The 18,657-nt window shown below is 57.8% G+C and overlaps 1 protein-coding gene across 1 annotated transcript; it reads right to left on the bottom strand.

Annotated features, from left to right (window-relative positions):
- Nucleotides 1-2,531: 2,531 nt before the first annotated feature.
- On the bottom strand, nt 2,532-18,127 carry ARHGEF1 (Rho guanine nucleotide exchange factor 1; the record flags this gene model as incomplete). The annotated part of the gene is made up of 11 exons (XM_050339209.1): nt 2,532-2,623; nt 4,963-5,130; nt 5,220-5,295; nt 7,484-7,561; nt 7,694-7,794; nt 11,372-11,501; nt 13,984-14,109; nt 15,443-15,525; nt 15,621-15,767; nt 17,771-17,790; nt 18,081-18,127. Coding segments are annotated over 11 exons (1,068 nt in total), but the record flags the coding sequence as incomplete, so codon positions are not given.
- Between the last annotated feature and the right edge of the window lie 530 nt (nt 18,128-18,657).

The following is an 18,657-nucleotide window of genomic DNA, read 5'->3' as shown; positions in this document are numbered from 1 at the left end:
AAAACACTCCCAAATATCCCCCAGACCCCAAAACTGCCCCCAGCACCCCCCAGACCCAAAAACACCCCAAACATCCCCCAGACCAAAACACACCCCCAAATATCCCCAGACCCAAAAACACCCCCAAATAACCCCCAGACCCAAAAACTGCCCCCAGCACGCCCCCAGACCCAAAAACACCCCCAGGACACCCCCAGACCCAAAAACTGCCCCCAGCACCCCCAGACCCAAAAACACCCCAAATAACCCCCAGACCCAAAAACTGACCCCCAGCACCCCCCCAGACCCAAAAACACCCCCAAATAACCCCCAGACCCAAAAACACCCCCAGGACACCCCAGACCCAAAAACACCCCCAAATAACCCCCAGACCCAAAACTGCCCCCAGCACCCCCCAGACCCAAAAACGCCCCCAGGACACCCCCAGACCCAAAACTGCCCCCAGATAACCCCCAGACCCAAAACTGACCCCCAAATAACCCCCAGACCCAAAACCACCCCCAAACATCCCCCAGACCCAAAAACACCCCCAAGCACCCCCAGACCCAAAAACACCCCCAGGACACCCCCAGACCCAAAACTGCCCCCAGATAACCCCAGACCCAAATCCCAACCCCAAATATCCCCCAGACCCAAAAACACCCCCAAATATCCCCCAGACCCAAAAACACCCCCAAATAACCCCCAGACCCAAAAACTGCCCCAGACACCCCCAGACCCAAAACTGCCCCCAAATAACCCCCAGACCCAAAAACACCCCCAAACAACCCCCAGACCCAAAAACACCCCAGGACACCCCCAGACCCAAAACAGCCCCCAAATAACCCCCAGACCCAAAAACTACCCCCAAATAACCCCCAGACCCAAATCCCAACCCCAAATATCCCCCAGACCCAAAAACTGACCCCAAATATCCCCCAGACCCAAAACTGCCCCCAAACACCCCCAGACCCCAAAACTGCCCCCAGACACCCCAGACCCAAATCCAGCCCCAAACATCCCCAGACCCAAAACTGCCCCCAGACCCAAATCCAGCCCCCAAACATCCCATCCCGCCCCCAAACACCCCCAGACCCAAACCCACCCCCAAATAACCCCCCAGACCCAAACCCCCTCAAAGACTCCCCCAAAATCGGGATCCAACCCCAGACCTCCCAAAATCAGGGTCCAACCCCCAATCCCCCTCAAAGACCCAAAATCAGGGTCCAACCCCAGACTCCCCAAAATCGGGTTCCAACCCCTAAACCCCTAGACCCCCTAAAATCAGGGTCCAACTCCCCAAAGACCCCCAAAATCAGGATCCAACCCCCAGACTCCCCCAAAATTGGGATCCAACCCCCAGACCCTCCCAAAATCAGGGTCCAACTCCCCCCAGACTCCCCAATCCTCCCAAAATTGGGATCCAACCCCCAGACCCCCAAAATTGGGATCCAATCCCCAGACCTCCCAAAATCAGGGTCCAACCCCCAATCCCCCCAAACCCTCTCAAAGACCCCCCAAAATTGGGTTCCAACCTCCCAGACCCCCCAAAATTGGGATCCAACCCCAGATCCCCCAAAATCGGGATCCAACTCCCCCAGGCCCTCCCAAAATCAGGATCCAACTCCCAGATCCCCCAAACCCCCTCAAAGACCCCCTCAAAATCAGGTCCAATACCCCCAAAGACCCCCCAGACCCCCCAAAATCAGGTCCAATACCCCCAATCCTCCAAACCCCTTCAAAGACCCCAAAATCAGGGTCCAACCCCCAGACCCCCCAAAATCGGGATCCAACCCCCAGACCCCCCAAAATCAGGATCCAACTCCCAATCCTCCAGACCCCCTCAAAGACCCCAAAATCAGGGTCCAACCCAACTCCAAACGCTCTTCAGACCCCCAAATCAGGGTCCAACCCCCAGACCCCCAAAATCAGGGTCCAACCCCAGACCCCCCAATCCCTCCCAAAATTGGGATCCAACCCTCAGACCCCCAAAATTGGGATCCAACCCCCAGACCCCCCAAAATTGGGATCCAACCCCCAATCCCCCCAAACGCCCTCAAAGACCCCCCAAAATTGGGTTCCAACCTCCCCAGACCCCCAAAATTGGGATCCAAACCCCCAGATCCCCCCAAAATCAGGGTCCAACCCCCAGATCCCCCAAAATCGGGATCCAACCCCAGACCCCCAAAATCGGGATCCAACCCCCAGACCCCCAAAATCAGGATCCAACCCCCCAGACCCCCAAAATTGGGTTCCAAACTCCCAGACCCCCAAAATCAGGATCCAACCCCCAGGTCCCTCCCAAAATCAGGGTCCAACCCCCAGATCCCCCAAAATCAGGGTCAAACTCCCAGACCCCCAAAATCAGGGTCCAAACCCCCAGACTCCCCAAAATCGGGTTCCAACCCCAAACCTCCCAGACCCCCCAAAATCAGGGTCCAACTCCCCAAAGACCCCCAAAATCAGGATCCAACCCCCAATCCCCCAAACCCCCTCAAAGACCCCCAAAATCAGGATCCAACCCCCAGACCCTCAAACTGGGGTGCCCCCCCTCACAGCTTCCTCTCGGCCGCGCTCTGCGCCACCAGCTCGTAGATTTGGGCGCCGCTGTCCCAGCTGATGATCACGTAGAAGGCCTTGTGGTCTGGGGGGGATCAAAAAAGGGGGGTCTGGGGGTCTAGCACCCTAGGGCTGGGGGCACCCCGAGGCAGCTCCAAACCCCCCCGGGATGGCCCAAAAAGGGCCAAAAATGGGTCATTTGGGCCTCGAAACGAGCCCTGAGTGACATGAAATGAGGCACAAGTGACCCGAAATGAGGCACAAGTGACACAAAATGAGACCTACACACCAAAAATGAGCCCCAAGTGACACAAAATGAGCCCCAAGTGACCTAAAATGAGGCACAAGTGACCCAAAATGAGCCCCAAGTGACCCAAAATGAGGCACAAGTGATCCAAAATGAGCCCTACACCCAAAATGAGCCCTGAGTGACCCAAAATGAGGCACAAGTGACCCAAAATGAGGCACAAGTGACCCAAAATGAGCCACAAGTGACACAAAATGAGCCCTACACCCCAAAATTGAGGCACAAGTGACCCAAAATGAGCCCCAAGTGACCCAAAATGAGGCACAAGTGACCCAAAATGAGCCCTACACCCCAAAAATGAGCCACAAATGACCCAAAATGAGCCCAAAGTGACCCAAAATGAGCCCCAAGTGCCCCAAAATTGAGGCACAAGTGACTCAAAACAACCCCTACACCCCAAAAATGAGGCACAAGTGACGCAAAATGAGGCACAAGTGACCCAACACAAGCCCTACACCCCAAAACTGACCCCTACACACCCCAAACCCCACCTGTACACCCCAAAACTGATCCCTACACACCCCAAACCCCACCTGTACACCCCAAAACTGACCCCTACACACCCCAAACCCCACCTGTACACCCCAAAACTGATCCCTACACCCCAAAACTGACCCCTACACCCCAAAACAACTCTAACCTGTGGCCACCTCCCGTGTCATGGCGGATGACGGGGCTCAGGGTCTGTTCTGAGCACCCCAAACCCCACCTGTACACCCCAAAACTGATCCCTACACCCCAAAACTGATCCCTACACACCCCAAACCCCACCTGTACACCCCAAAACCAATCCCCTATATCCCAAAACAACCCTAACCTGTGGCCACCTCCCGTGTCATGGCGGAGCGCAGGCGGATGACGGGGCTCAGGGTCTGTTCTGGGCACCCCAAACCCCACCTGTACACCCCAAACCCCACCTGTACACCCCAAAACTGATCCCTACACACCCCAAACCCCACCTGTACACCCCAAAACTGACCCCTACACACCCCAAAATGGCTCTAACCTGTGGCCACCTCCCGTGTCATGGCGGAGCGCAGGCGGATGACGGGGCTCAGGGTCTGTTCTGGGCACCCCAAACCCCACCTGTACACCCCAAAACTGATCCCTACACACCCCAAACCCCACCTGTACACCCCAAACCCCACCTGTACACCCCAAAACTGACCCCTACACACCCCAAACCCTACCTGTACACCCCAAACCTCACCTGTACACCCCAAACCCCACCTGTACACCCCAAAACTGATCCCTACACACCCCAAAACAACCCTAACCTGTGGCCACCTCTCGTGTCATGGCGGAGCGCAGGCGGATGACGGGGCTCAGGGTCTGTTCTGGGCACCCCAAACCCCACCTGTACACCCCAAACCCCACCTGTACACCCCAAAACTGACCCCTACACACCCCAAACCCCACCTGTACACCCCAAAACTGACCCCTACACACCCCAAACCCCACCTGTACACCCCAAAACTGACCCCTACACACCCCAAAAACAATCCCCTATACCCCAAAACAACTCTAACCTGTGGCCACCTCTCGTGTCATGGCGGAGCGCAGGCGGATGACGGGGCTCAGGGTCTGTTCTGGGCACCCCAAAACTGATCCCACACCCTAAAACAACTCTAACCTGTGGCCACCTCCCGTGTCATGGCGGAGCGCAGGCGGATGACGGGGCTCAGGGTCTGTTCTGGGCACCCCAAACCCCACCTGTACACCCCAAAAACAATCCCCTATATCCCAAAATGGCTCTAACCTGTGGCCACCTCTCGTGTCATGGCGGAGCGCAGGCGGATGACGGGGCTCAGGGTCTGTTCTGGGCACCCCAAACCCCACCTGTACACCCCAAAATTGATCCCTACACACCCCAAAATGGCTCTAACCTGTGGCCACCTCCCGTGTCATGGCGGAGCGCAGGCGGATGACGGGGCTCAGGGTCTGTTCTGGGCACCCCAAACCCCACCTGTACACCCCAAAACAACCCTAACCTGTGGCCACCTCGCGTGTCATGGCGGAGCGCAGGCGGATGACGGGGCTCAGGGTCTGTTCTGGGCACCCCAAACCCCACCTGTACACCCCAAAACCAATCCCCTCTATCCCAAAACAACTCTAACCTGTGGCCACCTCTCGTGTCATGGCGGAGCGCAGGCGGATGACGGGGCTCAGCGTCTGTTTGCCGTCGGGCGCGGGCGCCAGGGCCCGGCTGTGCCAGCGCAGCACCAGCCGCTCCTCCTGCCGCTGCAGCAGCACCAGCAGGTCGTCCAGAAGCAGCACCTGCACCTCTGGAGGGGGGTAAAGATTTTGGGGAGGGGGTTACGGAGGTTGTGGGGACCCCCTGATACTCAGAGAGCCCCCCAAAAAAGGGACTCACCCACGGCTTTGTCCCGGGTGACGCGCCAGGTGAGGGGCCCCTCGTGCACCAGAGTGCGCTTGGTGATGTCCGTGTTCTGGGGGAAATGGGAGGGGAAAAGGTGGGAAAATTGAGGGGAAAATTGAGGGAAAATTGAGGGGAAAAGGGTGGGAAATGTGAGGGGAAATGGGTGGGAAATGTGAGGGGAAAATGGAGGGGAATGTGAGGGGAAAATGGAGGGAAATGTGAGGGGAAATGGGAGGGAAATGTGAGGGGAAAAGGGTGGGAAATGTGAGGGGAAAAGGGAGGGAAAATTGAGGGGAAATGGTGGGGAATGTGAGGGGAAAATGGAGGGGAAATGTGAGGGGGAAAATGGAGGGAAATGTGAGGGGAAAGGGAGGGAAATGTGAGGGGAAAAGGTGGGGGAAATGGGAGGGGAAATGGTGGGGAATGTGAGGGGAAAATGGAGGGAAATGTGAGGGGAAAATGGAGGGAAATGTGAGGGGAAAATGGAGGGAAATGTGAGGGGAAAAGGGTGGGAAATGTGAGGGGAAAATGGAGGGAAATGTGAGGGGAAAATGGTGAGAAATGTGAGGGGAAATGGGTGGGAAATGTGAGGGGAAATGGGTGGGAAATGTGAGGGGAAAAGGGAGGGAAATGTGAGGGGAAAATGGAGGGAAATGTGAGGGGAAATGGGTGGGAAATGTGAGGGGAAAAGGGGTGGAAAATTGAGGGGAAAAGGGTGGGAAATGTGAGGGGAAAATGGAGGGAAATGTGAGGGGAAAAGGTGGGAAATTGAGGGGAAAAGGGTGGGAAATGTGTGGGGAAATTAGAGGGAAATGTGAGGGGAAAACGGAGGGGAATGTGAGGAGAAAATGGAGAGAAATGTGAGGGGAAATGGGTGGGAAATGTGAGGGGAAAAGGGTGGGAAATGTGAGGGGAAAAGGGAGGGAAATGTGAGGGGAAAAGGGTGGGAAATGTGAGGGGAAAAGGGAGGGAAAATTGAGGGGAAAAGGGAGGGAAATGTGAGGGGAAAATGGAGGGAAACATAAGGGGAAAAGAGAGGGAAATGTGAGGGGAAAGTAGAGAGAAAAATGTGGGGAAAGCAGAGGGAAATGTGAGGGGAGAATAGAGGGGAATGTGAGTGGAAAATTGAGGGAGATGTGAGTGGAAAATTGAGGGAAAATTGAGGGGAAAATGGCGGGAAACGTGAGGGGAAAATGGTGGGAAATTGAGGGGAAAAGGGGTGGGAAATTGAGGGGAAAAGGGTGAGAAATGTGAGGGGAAAAGGGAGGAAAACATAAGGGGACAAGGGAGGGAAATGTGAGGGGAAAAGGGGTGGGAAATTGAGGGGAAAATGGTGGGAAATTGAGGGGAAAAGGGAGGGAAATGTGAGGGGAAAATGGAGGGAAATGTGAGGGGAAAAGGGAGGGAAATGTGAGGGGGAAAGGGAGGGAAATGTGAGGGGAAAATGGAAGGAAATGTGATGGGAAAATGGAGGGAAATGTGAGGGGAAAAGGTGGGAAATGTCAGGGGAAAAGGGTGGGAAATGTGAGGGGAAATGGAGGGAAATGTGAGGGGAAAATGGTGGGAAATGTGAGGGGAAATGGGTGGGAAATGTGAGGGGGAAATGGAGGGAAATGTGAAGGGAAAATGGTGGGAAATGTGAGGGGAAATGGGTGGAAAATGTGAGGGGGAAATGGAGGGAAATGTGAGGGGAAAAGGGGTGGAAAATTGAGGGCAAAAGTGAGGGAAACCTGAGGGGGAAAAGAGTGGGAAACGTGAGAGGAAAATAGAGGGAAACGTGAGGGGAAAAGGGTAGGAAATGTGAGGGGAAAACGGAGGGAAATGTGAGGGGAAAAGGGGTGGGAAATTGAGGGGAAATGGGTGAGAAATGTGAGAGGAAAATGGAGAGAAATGTGAGGGAAAAATTGAGGGAAATGTGAGGGGAAAAGGGAGAGAAACGTGAGGGAAAAATTGAGTGAAATGTGAGGGGAAAACGGAGGGAAACGTGAGAGGAAAATGGAAGGAAATGTGAGGGGAAAGTAGAAAGAAATATGTGGGGAAAGCAGACGGAAACGTGAGGAAAGAATAGAGGGGAATGTCAGTGGAAAATTGAGGGAAAACTGAGGGGAAAATGGCGGGAAACATGAGGGGACAAAACGGTGGAGGACACGAGGGGGAATTCGGGAGTTCTGGGTGGATTTTGGGGGACCAGAGGCGATTTTTGGGGTCAGGCGTGAACTGGGGGGATTTTGGGGAAGGGTCCCGGCGTTCCCCCCTACCTTGAACTCGCTCAGCAGAGGGTCCGTGATCTGCTTCAGGTTGGAGAGGTCGAGGCGCCGCTGGTAATCCTTGAGTTTCTGTGATGGGGGGGATGATGATGGTGATGATGATGATGATGATGATGGTGATGATGATGATGATGATGATGGTGCTGATGGAGGGCACAGACATTTTGGGGGGTCCCAGGGGGGTGTCCTGGGGGTCCCTACCATGAGGTTCTCCATGTCCCGGACCTCCTGGTTGACGTGGTTGAGGATCTGGCGGCAGCACTCGGCCGCCTGCTCCACCTTGGCGCGGTCCGGAGACGGCTCTGAGGGGTTTTGAGGGGCTCAGGGGGTTTGGGGGTCAGAAAGGGTTTGAGGGGGAATTGGGGGTCAGAGAGGGATTTGAGGGGGAATTGGGGGCTCAGAGGGGTTTGGGGGGGTCAGAGAGGAGGTTGAGAGGGGTTTAGGGGCTGAGAGGAGTTAGGGGGCTCAGAGGGGTTTGGGGGTCAGAGAGGGATTGAGGGGTTTTGGGGGCTCAGAGGGTTTGGGGGTCAGAGAGGGATTGAGGGGTTTTGGGGGTTCAGAGGCTTGGGGGTCAGAGAGGGGTTTGGGGGGGAATTGGGGGCTCAGAGGGTTTGGGGGAGTCAGAAAGGGATTTGAGGGTTTTGGGGGCCCAGAGAGTTTAGGGGGTCAGGAGAGGTTTGAGGGGGCTCAGAGAGGTTTGGGGGGATTGGAGGGGTTTGAGGGGGTTTTGGGGTTCAGAGGGGTTTGGGGGCTCAGAGAGGGGCTTGAGGGGGTTTTGGGGTCAGAGAGGGATTTGAAGGGTTTTTGGGGGCCCAGAGGGGTTTGGGGGTTTTTGGGAGGCTCAGAGGGGTTTGGGGGCTTTGGGAGGCTCAGAGGGGTTTGAGGGGGTCAGAGAGGGATTTGAAGGGTTTTGGGGGTTCAGAGGGGTTTGGGGCGGTCAGAGAGGGGTTTGAGGGGTTTTAGGGGCTCAGAGGGGTTTGGGGGTCAGAGGGGTTTGGGGGGAATTGGGGGGCTCAGAGGGGTTTGGGGGCTCAGAGAGGGGTTTGGGGGATTGGGGGCTCAGAGGGGTTTGGAGGGCTCAGAGAGGGGTTTGAGGGGGTTTTGGGGGCTCAGAGGGGTTTGGGGGTCAGGGTTTTGGGGTCAGGAGGTTTGGGGGTTTGGGGGTCGGGGTTTTTGGGGTCAGGGAGGTTTGGGGGTTTCGGGATTGGGGTTTTTGGGGTTCAGGGGTGTTTTTGGGGCTCACCAGAGCACTTGGTGATGCTGAGCAGCAGCAGGGGGTACTTGGTGAGGGTTGGGGTTTTTGGGGTCAGGGAGGTTTGGGGGTTTCGGGGTCGGGGTTTTTGGGGTTCAGGGGGTGTTTTTGGGGTTCAGGGGTAGCTTGGGGCTCACCAGAGCACTTGGTGATGCTGAGCAGCAGCAGGGGGTACTTGGTGAGGTTTGGGGTTTTGGGGTCAGGAGGTTTAGGTTTGGGGGTCGGGTTTTTGGGGTTCAGGGGGTGTCTTTAGTCCAGGGGTAGCTTGGGCTCACCAGAGCACTTGGTGATGCCTGAGCAGCAGCAGGGGGTACTTGGTGAGGGTTGGGGTTTTGGGGAATGGGAGGTTTGGGGGTTCTCAGGTCGGGTCTTTGGGTCAGGAGGTTTGGGGGTTTTGGGGTCGGCTTTTGGGGTCCAGGGGTGTTTTTGGGGTCTCAGGGTGTTTTTGGGGGTCAGGGTGTTTGGGGCCTCACCAGAGCACTTGATGTCGAGCAGCGTTATAGGGTACTCTGGTGAGGCTTAGGGTTTTGGGGTCAGGGAGGTTTGGGGGTTTCAGGGTTGGGATTTTGGGGTTCAGGGGTGTGTTTTGGGGCTCAGGGTGCTTTTGGGGTCAGGGGTGTTTTGGGGTTCAGGGGTGTTTGGGGCTCACCAGAGCACTTGGTGATGCCGAGCAGCAGCAGGGGGTACTTTGGTGAGGGCTGGGGTTTTTGGGGTCAGGAGGTTTGGGGTTTCTGGGATTGGGGTTTTTGGGGTCAGGGAGGCTTGGGGTTTGGGGGTCGGGTTTTGGGGTTCAGGGAGGTTTGGGGCTTTGGGGTCGGGGTTTTTGGGGTTCAGGGGTGTTTTGGGCCTCACCAGAGCACTTGCATGATGCTGAGCAGCAGCGGGGCACTTGGTGAGGTTTGGGATTTTGGGGTCAGGGGTGTTTTTGGGGGTCAGGGAGGTTTGGGGGTTTGGGGGTCGGGGTTTTTGGGGAGTTCAGGGGTGCTTTTGGGGTTCAGGGGTGTTTGGGGCCCACCAGAGCACTTGGTGATGTCTGAGCAGCAGCAGGGGGTACTTGGTGAGGTTCTGGGATTTTGGGAGTCAGGGTGTTTGGGGGTCATGGAGGTTTGGGGGTTTGGGGTGGGGTTTGGGGTCCAGGGGTCGGGGTTCAGGTGTTTTGGGGTCAGGGGTTGTTTTTTGGGGTTCAGGGGCATTTTTTGGGGTTCAGGGGTAGTTGGGGCTCACCAGAGCACTGATGATGCCGAGTGCTGCAGGGGCACTCAGAGGGCTGGGGCTTTGGGGTCAGGAGGTCTGGGATTTCAGGTTGGGGTTTGGGGTCAGGAGGTTTGGGGGCTCTAGGGTGGGCTTTGGGGTCCAGGGGTGTTTTTGGGGTTCAGGGGTTGTTTTTTGGGGTCCAGGGGTGTTTTTGGGGTTCACGGAGTACTCTGGGGTTCGATGCTTGGGCAGCCACCAGAGCACTCTGGTGATTTCTGATGCAGGGGGTACTTGGTGAGGGCTGGGTTTTTGGGGTCAGGGAGGTTTGGGGGTTTCTGGGTTGGGGTTTTTGGGGTCAGGAGGCTGTGGGGGTTTCAGGGGTCGTGGGGCTTTGGGGGTTCAGGGGTGTTTTTGGGGTTCAGGGGTTGTTTTGGGGCTCACCCAGAGCACTTGGTGATGCTGGGCAGTGAAGTGTAGCGAGTTGGGGTATTTCAGTCAGGAGGTCTAGGGTAGCGAAGCTCACCAGTTTAGCGTCAGGGTGATGCTGGGGTTACAGGGTGTACTTAAGGGGTCAGGGTGCTTTTTGGGGGCTCACAGGCACTTGGTGATGAGCCTTGGGGAGTACTTGGCGAGGGTTGGGGTTACCCCGGGGTCAAGGGAGGTTGGGGGTTTGGGGTCAGGGTTTTGCAGGAGGGTTCAGGGGTGTTTTTGGGAGTTCAGGGGGTGTTTTGGGGTTCAGGGGAGTGTTTTGGGGCTCACCGGAGCTAACTCGGTGATGCCTGGAGCAGCAGCAGGGGGTACTTGGTGAGGGTTGGGGTTTTTGGGGTCAGGGAGGTTTGGGGGTTTGGGGGTCAGGGGTTTTGGGGTCAGGGGTGTTTTTGGGGTTCAGGGGTGTTTTTGGGGTTCAGGGGTGTTTTGGGGCTCACCAGAGCACTTGGTGATGCCTGAGCAGCAGCAGGGAGTACCTGGTGAGGGCTGGGCTTTGGGGTCAGGGAGGTTTGGGGGTTTGGGGTCGGGGCTTTTGGGGTTCAGGGTGTTTTGGGGGTTCAGGGGTGTTTTTGGGGTTCAGGGTGTTTTTGGGGGCCCACCAGAGCACTTGGTGATGCTGAGCAGCAGGGGGTACTTGGTGAGGGTTGGGGCTTTTGGGGTCAGGGAGGTTTGGGGGTTTGGGGGTCGGGGTTTTGGGGTTCAGGGGGTGTTTTGGGGGTTCAGGGGTGTTTTTGGGGTTCAGGGGTGTTTTGGGGCTCACCAGAGCACTTGGTGATGCTGAGCAGCAGCAGGGGGTACTTAGTGAGGGTTGGGGTTTTGGGGTCAGGGAGGTTTGGGGGTTTCGGGTCGGGGTTTTTGGGGTCAGGGGGTGTTTTTGGGGTCAGGGAGGTTTGGGGGTTTTGGGGTCACAGTTTTTGGGGTTCAGGGAGGTTTTTGGGGCTCACCAGAGCACTTGGTGATGCTGAGCAGCAGCAGGGGGTACTTGGTGAGCCGCTGCATCTCGGTGGGGATGATGTCCTTGAGCTGCAGCCGCCGGCACCGGGGGCGGCTCGGCCTCCTGGGGGCACAGGGGGGCTCTGGGGGTCCCAGGGCACTTTTGGGGGTCCCAGGGGACTTTTTGGGGGTCTTGGTGGGGATTTGAGTCATTTGGGGGTCCTAGGGGTGGTTTGGGGGTCCCAGGATGGTTTTTGGGGGGACTTGGATGAACTGGATAAATCTCCTTGTCCTTGCACTGACCCCAAATCCCCCCTGACCACCCCAATCCCTGACCACTCTCTCTGTCATTGGGACCCCAAAATCACCCTGGATACCCCCTGACCCCTGATTTTCGGGGGTCCCAGGGTGGTTTTGGGGTGTTTTGGGGTCCCAGGGTGGTTTTGGGGGTCCCAGGGGTGTTTTTTGGGGTCCCAGAGTATTTTTCCAGGGGTGTTTTGGGGTCCCAGGGGTGATTTTGGGGTCCCAGGGGTGTTTTTGGGGGTCCCAGGGTGTTTTGGGGTGGCTCTGGGGTGTTTTGGGGTCCCAGGGTGTGTTTTGGGGTCCCAGGGGGTGTTTTTGGGGTGTTTTTGGGGGTCCCAGGGTGTTTTGGGGTGTTTTTGGGGGTCCCAGGGGTGTTTTGGGGTGTTTTGGGGTCCCAGGGTGTTTTTGGGGTCCCACCTGGATGAACTGGTTGAACCGGGTGTCCTCAGCACTGACTCCCCCCAAATCACCTCATTTTGGGGGTCCCAGGGGTGATTTTGGGGGTCCCAGGGTTGGTTTTGGGGCTGTTTTGGGGTGTTTTTGGGGTGTTTTCCAGGGGTGATTTTGGGGTGTTTTTGGGGGTCCCAGAGGTGTTTTTGGGGTGTTTTGGGGTGTTTTTGGGGTGTTTTTGGGGGTCCCACCTGGATGAACTGGTTGAACCGGGTGTCCTTGCACTGACCCCCCCCCCAAATCACCTCATTTTGGGGGTCCCAGGGGTGATTTTGGGGTGTTTTGGGGTATTTTGGGCTGTTTTTGGGGGTCCCACCGGGATGAACTGGTTGAACCGGGTGTTCTGGCATTGACCTCCCAGTCACCTCATTTTGGGGGTCCCAGGGGTGTTTTTGGGGTGTTTTGGGGTGTTTTTGGGGTGTTTTGGGGGTCCCAGAGGTGTTTTTGGGGTGTTTTGGGGTGTTTTGGGGGTGTTTTTGGGGGGTCCCACCTGGATGAACTGGTTGAACCGCGTGTCCTGGCACTGACCCCCAAATCACCTCATTTTGGGGGTCCCAGGGGGGTTTTTGGGGTGTTTTTGGGGGTCCCAGGGGTGTTTTGGGGTGTTTTTTGGGGTGTTTTGGGGTGTTTTGGGGGTCCCAGAGGTGTTTTTGGGCTGTTTTGGGGTGTTTTTGGAGTCCCAGGGGTGTTTTTGGGGTGTTTTGGGGTGTTTTGGGGTGTTTTTGGGGGTCTCACCTGGATGAACTGGTTGAACCGGGTGTCCTGGCACTGACCCCCCCAAATCACCTCATTTTGGGGGTCCCAGGGGTGATTTTGGGGGTCCCAGGGGTGGTTTTTGGGGATCCCAGGAGTGTTTTTGGGGTGTTTTGGGGGTCCCAGGGGTGTTTTTGGGGTGTTTTGGGGTGTTTTGGGGGTGTTTTGGGGGTCCCAGGGGTGTTTTTGGGGTGTTTTGGGGGTCCCAGGGGCGTTTTTGGGGTGTTTTGGGGGTCCCAGGGGTGTTTTGGGGGTCCCAGGAGTGTTTCTGGGGTGTTTTGGGGGTCCCAGGGCTGGTTTTGGGGTGTTTTTGGGGGTCCCACCTGGATGAACTGGTTGAACCGGGTGTCCTTGCACTGACCCCCCCCCCCAAATCAACTCATTTTGGGGGTCCCAGGGTTGTTTTTGGGGTGTTTTGGGGGTCCCAGGAGTGTTTTTGGGGTGTTTTGGGGGTCCCAGGGGTGATTTTGGGGGTCCCAGGGGTGTTTTTGGGGTGTTTTGGGGTCCCAGGGAGTTTTTGGGGTGTTTTGGGGGTCCCAGGGGTGTTTTGGGGGTGTTTTTGGGGGTCCCAGGGGTGTTTTTGGGGGTCCCACCTGGATGAACTGGTTGAACCAGGTGTCCTTGCACTGACCCCCCCCCCAAATCACCTCATTTTTGGGGTCCCAGGGGTGATTTTGGGGGTCCCAGAGGTGATTTTGGGCTGTTTTGGGGTGTTTTTGGGGTGTTTTGGGGTGTTTTTGGGGTGTTTTTGGGGGTCCCACCTGGATGAACTGGTTGAACCGGGTGTCCTTGCACTGACCCCCCCCCCAAATCAACTCATTTTGGGGGTCCCAGGGGTGTTTTGGGGGGTCCAGGGGTGTTTTTGGGGTGTTTTGGGGGTCCCAGGGCTGGTTTTGGGGTGTTTTTGGGGGTCCCACCTGGATGAACTGGTTGAACCGGGTGTCTCTGCACTGACCCCCCAAATCACCTCATTTTGGGGGTCCCAGGGGTGTTTTTGGGGGTCCCAGGGGTGTTTTTGGGGTGTTTTTGGGGTGTTTTTGGGGTGTTTTGGGGGTCCCAGAGGTGTTTTGGGGGTGTTTTCCCAGGGGTGTTTTTGGGGTGTTTTTGGGGGTCCCACCTGGATGAACTGGTTGAACCGGGTGTCCTTCCTCTGCTTGGCCTTGAGCTGCTCGAGGGCGAAGCTTTGGCGGCTGCAGAACCGGGCTGAGATCTTCTGGAACCAACTGCCCTCGGTGCCCTCGAACTGCGGGGACCCCAGACCCAAATGGGAGACCCCAGACCCAATTACAGACCCCAGACCCAATTACAGACCCCCCAAATCAAGGGGGAGACCCCCAAGTTATGGGGGAGACCCCCAGGTCAGAACTGAGCCGAGATCTTCTGGAACCAACTGCCCTCGGTGCCCTCGAACTGCAGGGACCCCAGACCCAATTACAGACCCCAGACCCAATTACAGACCCCAGACCCAATTACAGACCCCCCCAAATCAAGGGGGAGACCCCCAGATCAAAGGGGGTTCTCCCTTTGGTCAGGGACGAGCTGAGATCTTCTGGAACCAACTGCCCTCGGTGCCCTCGAACTGCGGGGACCCCAGACCCAAATGGGAGACCCCAGACCCAATTACAGACCCCAGACCCAATTACAGACCCCAGACCCAATTACAGACCCCCCAAATCAAAGGGGAGACCCCCAGGTCAGGGACAGGCTGAGATCTTCTGGAACCAACTGCCCTCGGTGCCCTCGAACTGCAGGGACCCCAGACCCAAATGGGAGACCCCAGACCCAATTACAGACCCCAGACCCAATTACAGACCCCCCAAATCAAAGGGGAGACCCCAGACCCAATTACACACCCCCCAAATCAAAGGGGAGACCCCCAGGTCAGGGGTGAGCTGAGATCTTCTGGAACCAACTGCCCTCGGTGCCCTCGAACTGCGGGGACCCCAGACCCAATTACAGACCCCAGACCCAATTACAGACCCCCCAAATCAAAGGGGAGACCCCCAAGTTATGGGGGAGACCCCCAGGTCAGAACTGAGCCGAGATCTTCTGGAACCAACTGCCCTCGGTGCCCTCGAACTGCAGGGACCCCAGACCCAATTACAGACCCCAGACCCAATTACAGACCCCCCAAATCAAAGGGGAGACCCCCAAGTTATGGGGGAGACCCCCAGGTCAGAACCAAGCTGAGATCTTCTGGAACCAACTGCCCTCGGTGCCCTCGAACTGCAGGGACCCCAGACCCAATTACAGACCCCAGACCCAATTACAGACCCCAGACCCAATTACAGACCCCCCAAATCAAGGGGGAGACCCCCAGATCAGAACTGAGCCCTGTGCCCCCCCCCAACCCCCCCGACCCCCCAGACCCCAAGAGGGACCCTCAGGACCCCCAGGACCCCCAAATCCCCCAAATGCTCACCCTGGCCTCGATGTGGCCGATGACTGAAGCCGCTCTCGCCCCAAACCCTTTAGTGTCACCCCCAAATCCTCCCTGGACCCCTCGAGATCTCCCCAACCCCCGATACCCCCAGACCCCGAGGACCCCCAGGACCCCAAAGCCCCCAGAGCCTCACCCTGGCCAGCAGGACGTCCCCGATGGGGCCGATGACGAAGCCGCTCTCCTCCCGCAGCCTCTTGAGGCTGTCGAGGAACAAAGCTGGGACAGAAACGGAGCAAGGAGGGGTCAAAAACCCCCCCAAAACCCCCCAAAAAACGACTCAAAGACCCCCCCAAAATAAAAACCCGACTCACTGTGAACCTCCACGAGGTCCTCGAGGCTGGGGAAGATGTTGGAGAGCTCCTGCTCGTCGAAGAAACCCTCGCGGAGCATGGGCTGGAAAAACCCCTCGAGCAGCACCCGCAGCATCCGAACGTGGGCGTGCTCCGTCAGGAACAGCTCTGGGGGGATTTGGGGGGGATTTGGGGGGCTTTGGGGGTCCCTGAGGGTCTGTAGGGGGTCCCTGGGGGTGTTTGAGGGTCTCTAGGAGGTCCCTGGGGGTTTGGGGGGTCCCAGGGCTGGAGAAACCCTCGAGCAGCACCCGCAGCATCCGAACGTGGGCGTGCTCCGTCAGGAACAGCTCTGGGGGATTGGGGGGATTTGGGGGATTTGGGGGTCCCAGGGCTGTTTGAGGGCTAGGTCCCTGGGGGTCTTGAGGGTTTAGGGGGTCCCTGGGGGGTTTGGGGGTCCCAGGGCTGGAAAAACCCCTCGAGCAGCACCCGCAGCATCCGAACGTGGGCGTGCTCCGTCAGGAACAGCTCTGGGGGGATTGGGGGATTTGGGGGATTTGGGGGTCTTGAGGGGGTCCCTGGGGGGTTTGAGGGTCTTAGAGGGTCCCTGGGGGTTTTGGGGGTCCCAGGGCTGGAGAAACCCCTCGAGCAGCACCCGCAGCATCCGAACGTGGCGTGCTCCGTCAGGAACAGCTCTGGGGGATTGAGGGGATTTGGGGGATTTTGGGGGTCCTGGGGTCTGTAGGGGTCCCAGAGGGATTTGAGGGTCCCTGTAGGGGTTTAGGGGGTCCCAGGGCTGGAAAACCCCTCGAGCAGCACCCGCAGCATCCGAACGTGGGCGTGCTCTGTCAGAACAGCTCTGGGGGATTGGGGGATTTGGGGGGATTTGGGGGTTTGAGGGGTCCCTGGGGGTGTTTGAGGGTCTTTAGAGGGGTTTGAGGGGTCCCTGGGGGGTTTGGGGGTCCCAGGGCTGGAAAACCCCTCGAGCAGCACCCGCAGCATCCGAACGTGGGCGTGCTCCGTCAGGAACAGCTCTGGGGGATTGGGGGATTTGGGGGATTTGGGGGTCCTAGGGGTTTGAGGGGATCTTAGGGGGTCCTGGGGATCTTTAGGGGGTCCCTGGGGGTTGGGGGTCCCAGGGCTGGAGAAACCCTCGAGCAGCACCCGCAGCATCCGAACGTGGGCGTGCTCGTCAGGAACAGCTCTGGGGGATTTGGGGGATTTGGGGGATTTGGGGGTCTTTAGGGGGTCCCAGGAGCTGTTTGAGGGTCTGTAGGGGGTCCTTGGGGGATTTGAGGGGTCCCTGGGGGTTTGGGGGTCCCAGGGCTGGAAAACCCCTCGAGCAGCACCCGCAGCATCCGAACGTGGGCGTGCTCCGTCAGGAACAGCTCTGGGGGATTTGGGGGATTTGGGGGTCCTGGGGGCTTTGAGGGGTCCCTGAGGGTCTTTAGGGGGTCCCTGGGGGTTTGGGGGTCCCAGGGGGTTTGAGGGGTCCCAGGGGGGTTTGAGGGGTCCCTGAAAGGGTCTTTAGGGGGTCCCTGAGGGTCTGTAGGGGCTCCTGGGGGTCTTTGAGGGTCCCTGGGGGTTTGGGGGTCCCAGGGGGTCTTTGGGGGTCCCTGGGGTCTTTGAGGTCCCTGGGGGATTTGAGGGTCCCAGGGAGGATTTGAGGGGTCCCTGAGAGGTCTGTAGGGGGCTCCCTGGGGGTTTGAGGGGTCCCTGGGGTCTTTGAGGGTCCCTAGGGGCTTTGGGGGGATTTGGGGGGGTTTGGGGGTCCTGGGGACTTTGAGGTGGTTTTGGGTCTTTGGGGTGCCAGGGCGGTTTTGGGGTGGTTTTTGGGGTGGGTTTTAGGGTGGGTTTGGGGTGGGTTTTTGGGGTTTTTGGGGTCTTTGGGGTGCCCATGTTTTGGGGTGGTTTTGGGGGTTTTGGGGTGGTTTTGGGGTCTTTGGGGTTCCTAAGGCCATTTTTGGAGTGGGTTTGGGGTTGGCCTCTCGTTGGATGACTCCTGGCGCCGGATCTCCCTGGGGGCAGCCTTTGGGCCTGGGGTCTTTAGGGGTTTTGGGGTGGTTTTGGGGTTTTTGGGTAAGGCCTTTTTTGGGGGTTTTGGGGTTTTTGGGGTTTTGGCTGAGGCCATTTTGGGGTTTTTGGGGTTTTTGGGGGTTTTTGGGCTCCCTCACCGTTGATGACCTCCTGGCGCCTCGGATCTCCCTGGGGGCAGCTCTGGCCAGGGTCTGGGGTCCCAGGGTTTTTGGGGTTTTTTGGGGGTTTTTGGGGGTGCCAAGGCCATTTTTTGGGGTGGGTTTTTGGGTTCCTCACCATTGATGACCTCCTGGCGCCGGATCTCCCTGGGGGGCAGCCTGGCCAGGGTCTGGGGTCCCGGGGGGCTTTTGGGGTGGTTTTTGGGGGTTTTGGGGGTTTTTTTGGGGTGTTTTGGGGTGGTTTTTGGGGTTTTTGGGGTTCCCCTCACCGTTGATGACCTCCTGGCACCGGATCTCCCTGGGGGGCAGCCTGGCCAGGGTCTGGGGGTCCCGGGGGGTTTTTGGGGGTTTTGGGGTGGTTTTTAGGGGTTTTAGGGTTTTTTTGGGGTTTTGGGGTTTTGGGGTGGTTTTGGGCTCCTCACCATTGATGACCTCCTGGCGCCGGATCTCCCTGGGGGGCAGCCTGGCCAGGGTCTGGGGTCCCGGGGGGTTTTTGGGGTGGTTTTTGGGGTTTTTGGGGGTGCCAAGGCCATTTTTGGGGTGGTTTTTGGAGTTTTTGGGGTTTTTGGGGTGGTTTTTGGGGCTCCTCACCATTGATGACCTCCTGGCGCTGGATCTCCCTGGGGGCAGCCTGGCCAGGCTCTGGGGGTCCCAGGTGGTTTGGGGTGGTTTTGGGGTTTTTGGGGTGGTTTTGGGGGTGGTTTGGGGTTTTTGGGGGTGGTTTTTGGGAGTTTTTGGGGTGGTTTTTGGGGTTTTTGGGCTCCCCACCATTGATGACCTCCTGGCGCTCGGATCTCCCTGGGGGCAGCCTGGCCAGGGTCCTGGGGGTCCCAGGGGGTTTTGGGGTGGTTTTGGGGTTTTTGGGG

This window comes from Myiozetetes cayanensis, unplaced genomic scaffold, assembly GCF_022539395.1.
Source record: "Myiozetetes cayanensis isolate MyiCay16 unplaced genomic scaffold, myiCay2020 scf873, whole genome shotgun sequence".
Lineage (NCBI taxonomy): Eukaryota > Metazoa > Chordata > Aves > Passeriformes > Tyrannidae > Myiozetetes > Myiozetetes cayanensis.
The sequence above is the reverse complement of the archived record's forward strand: the minus strand, read 5'-3'. Positions and strand labels throughout refer to the sequence as shown.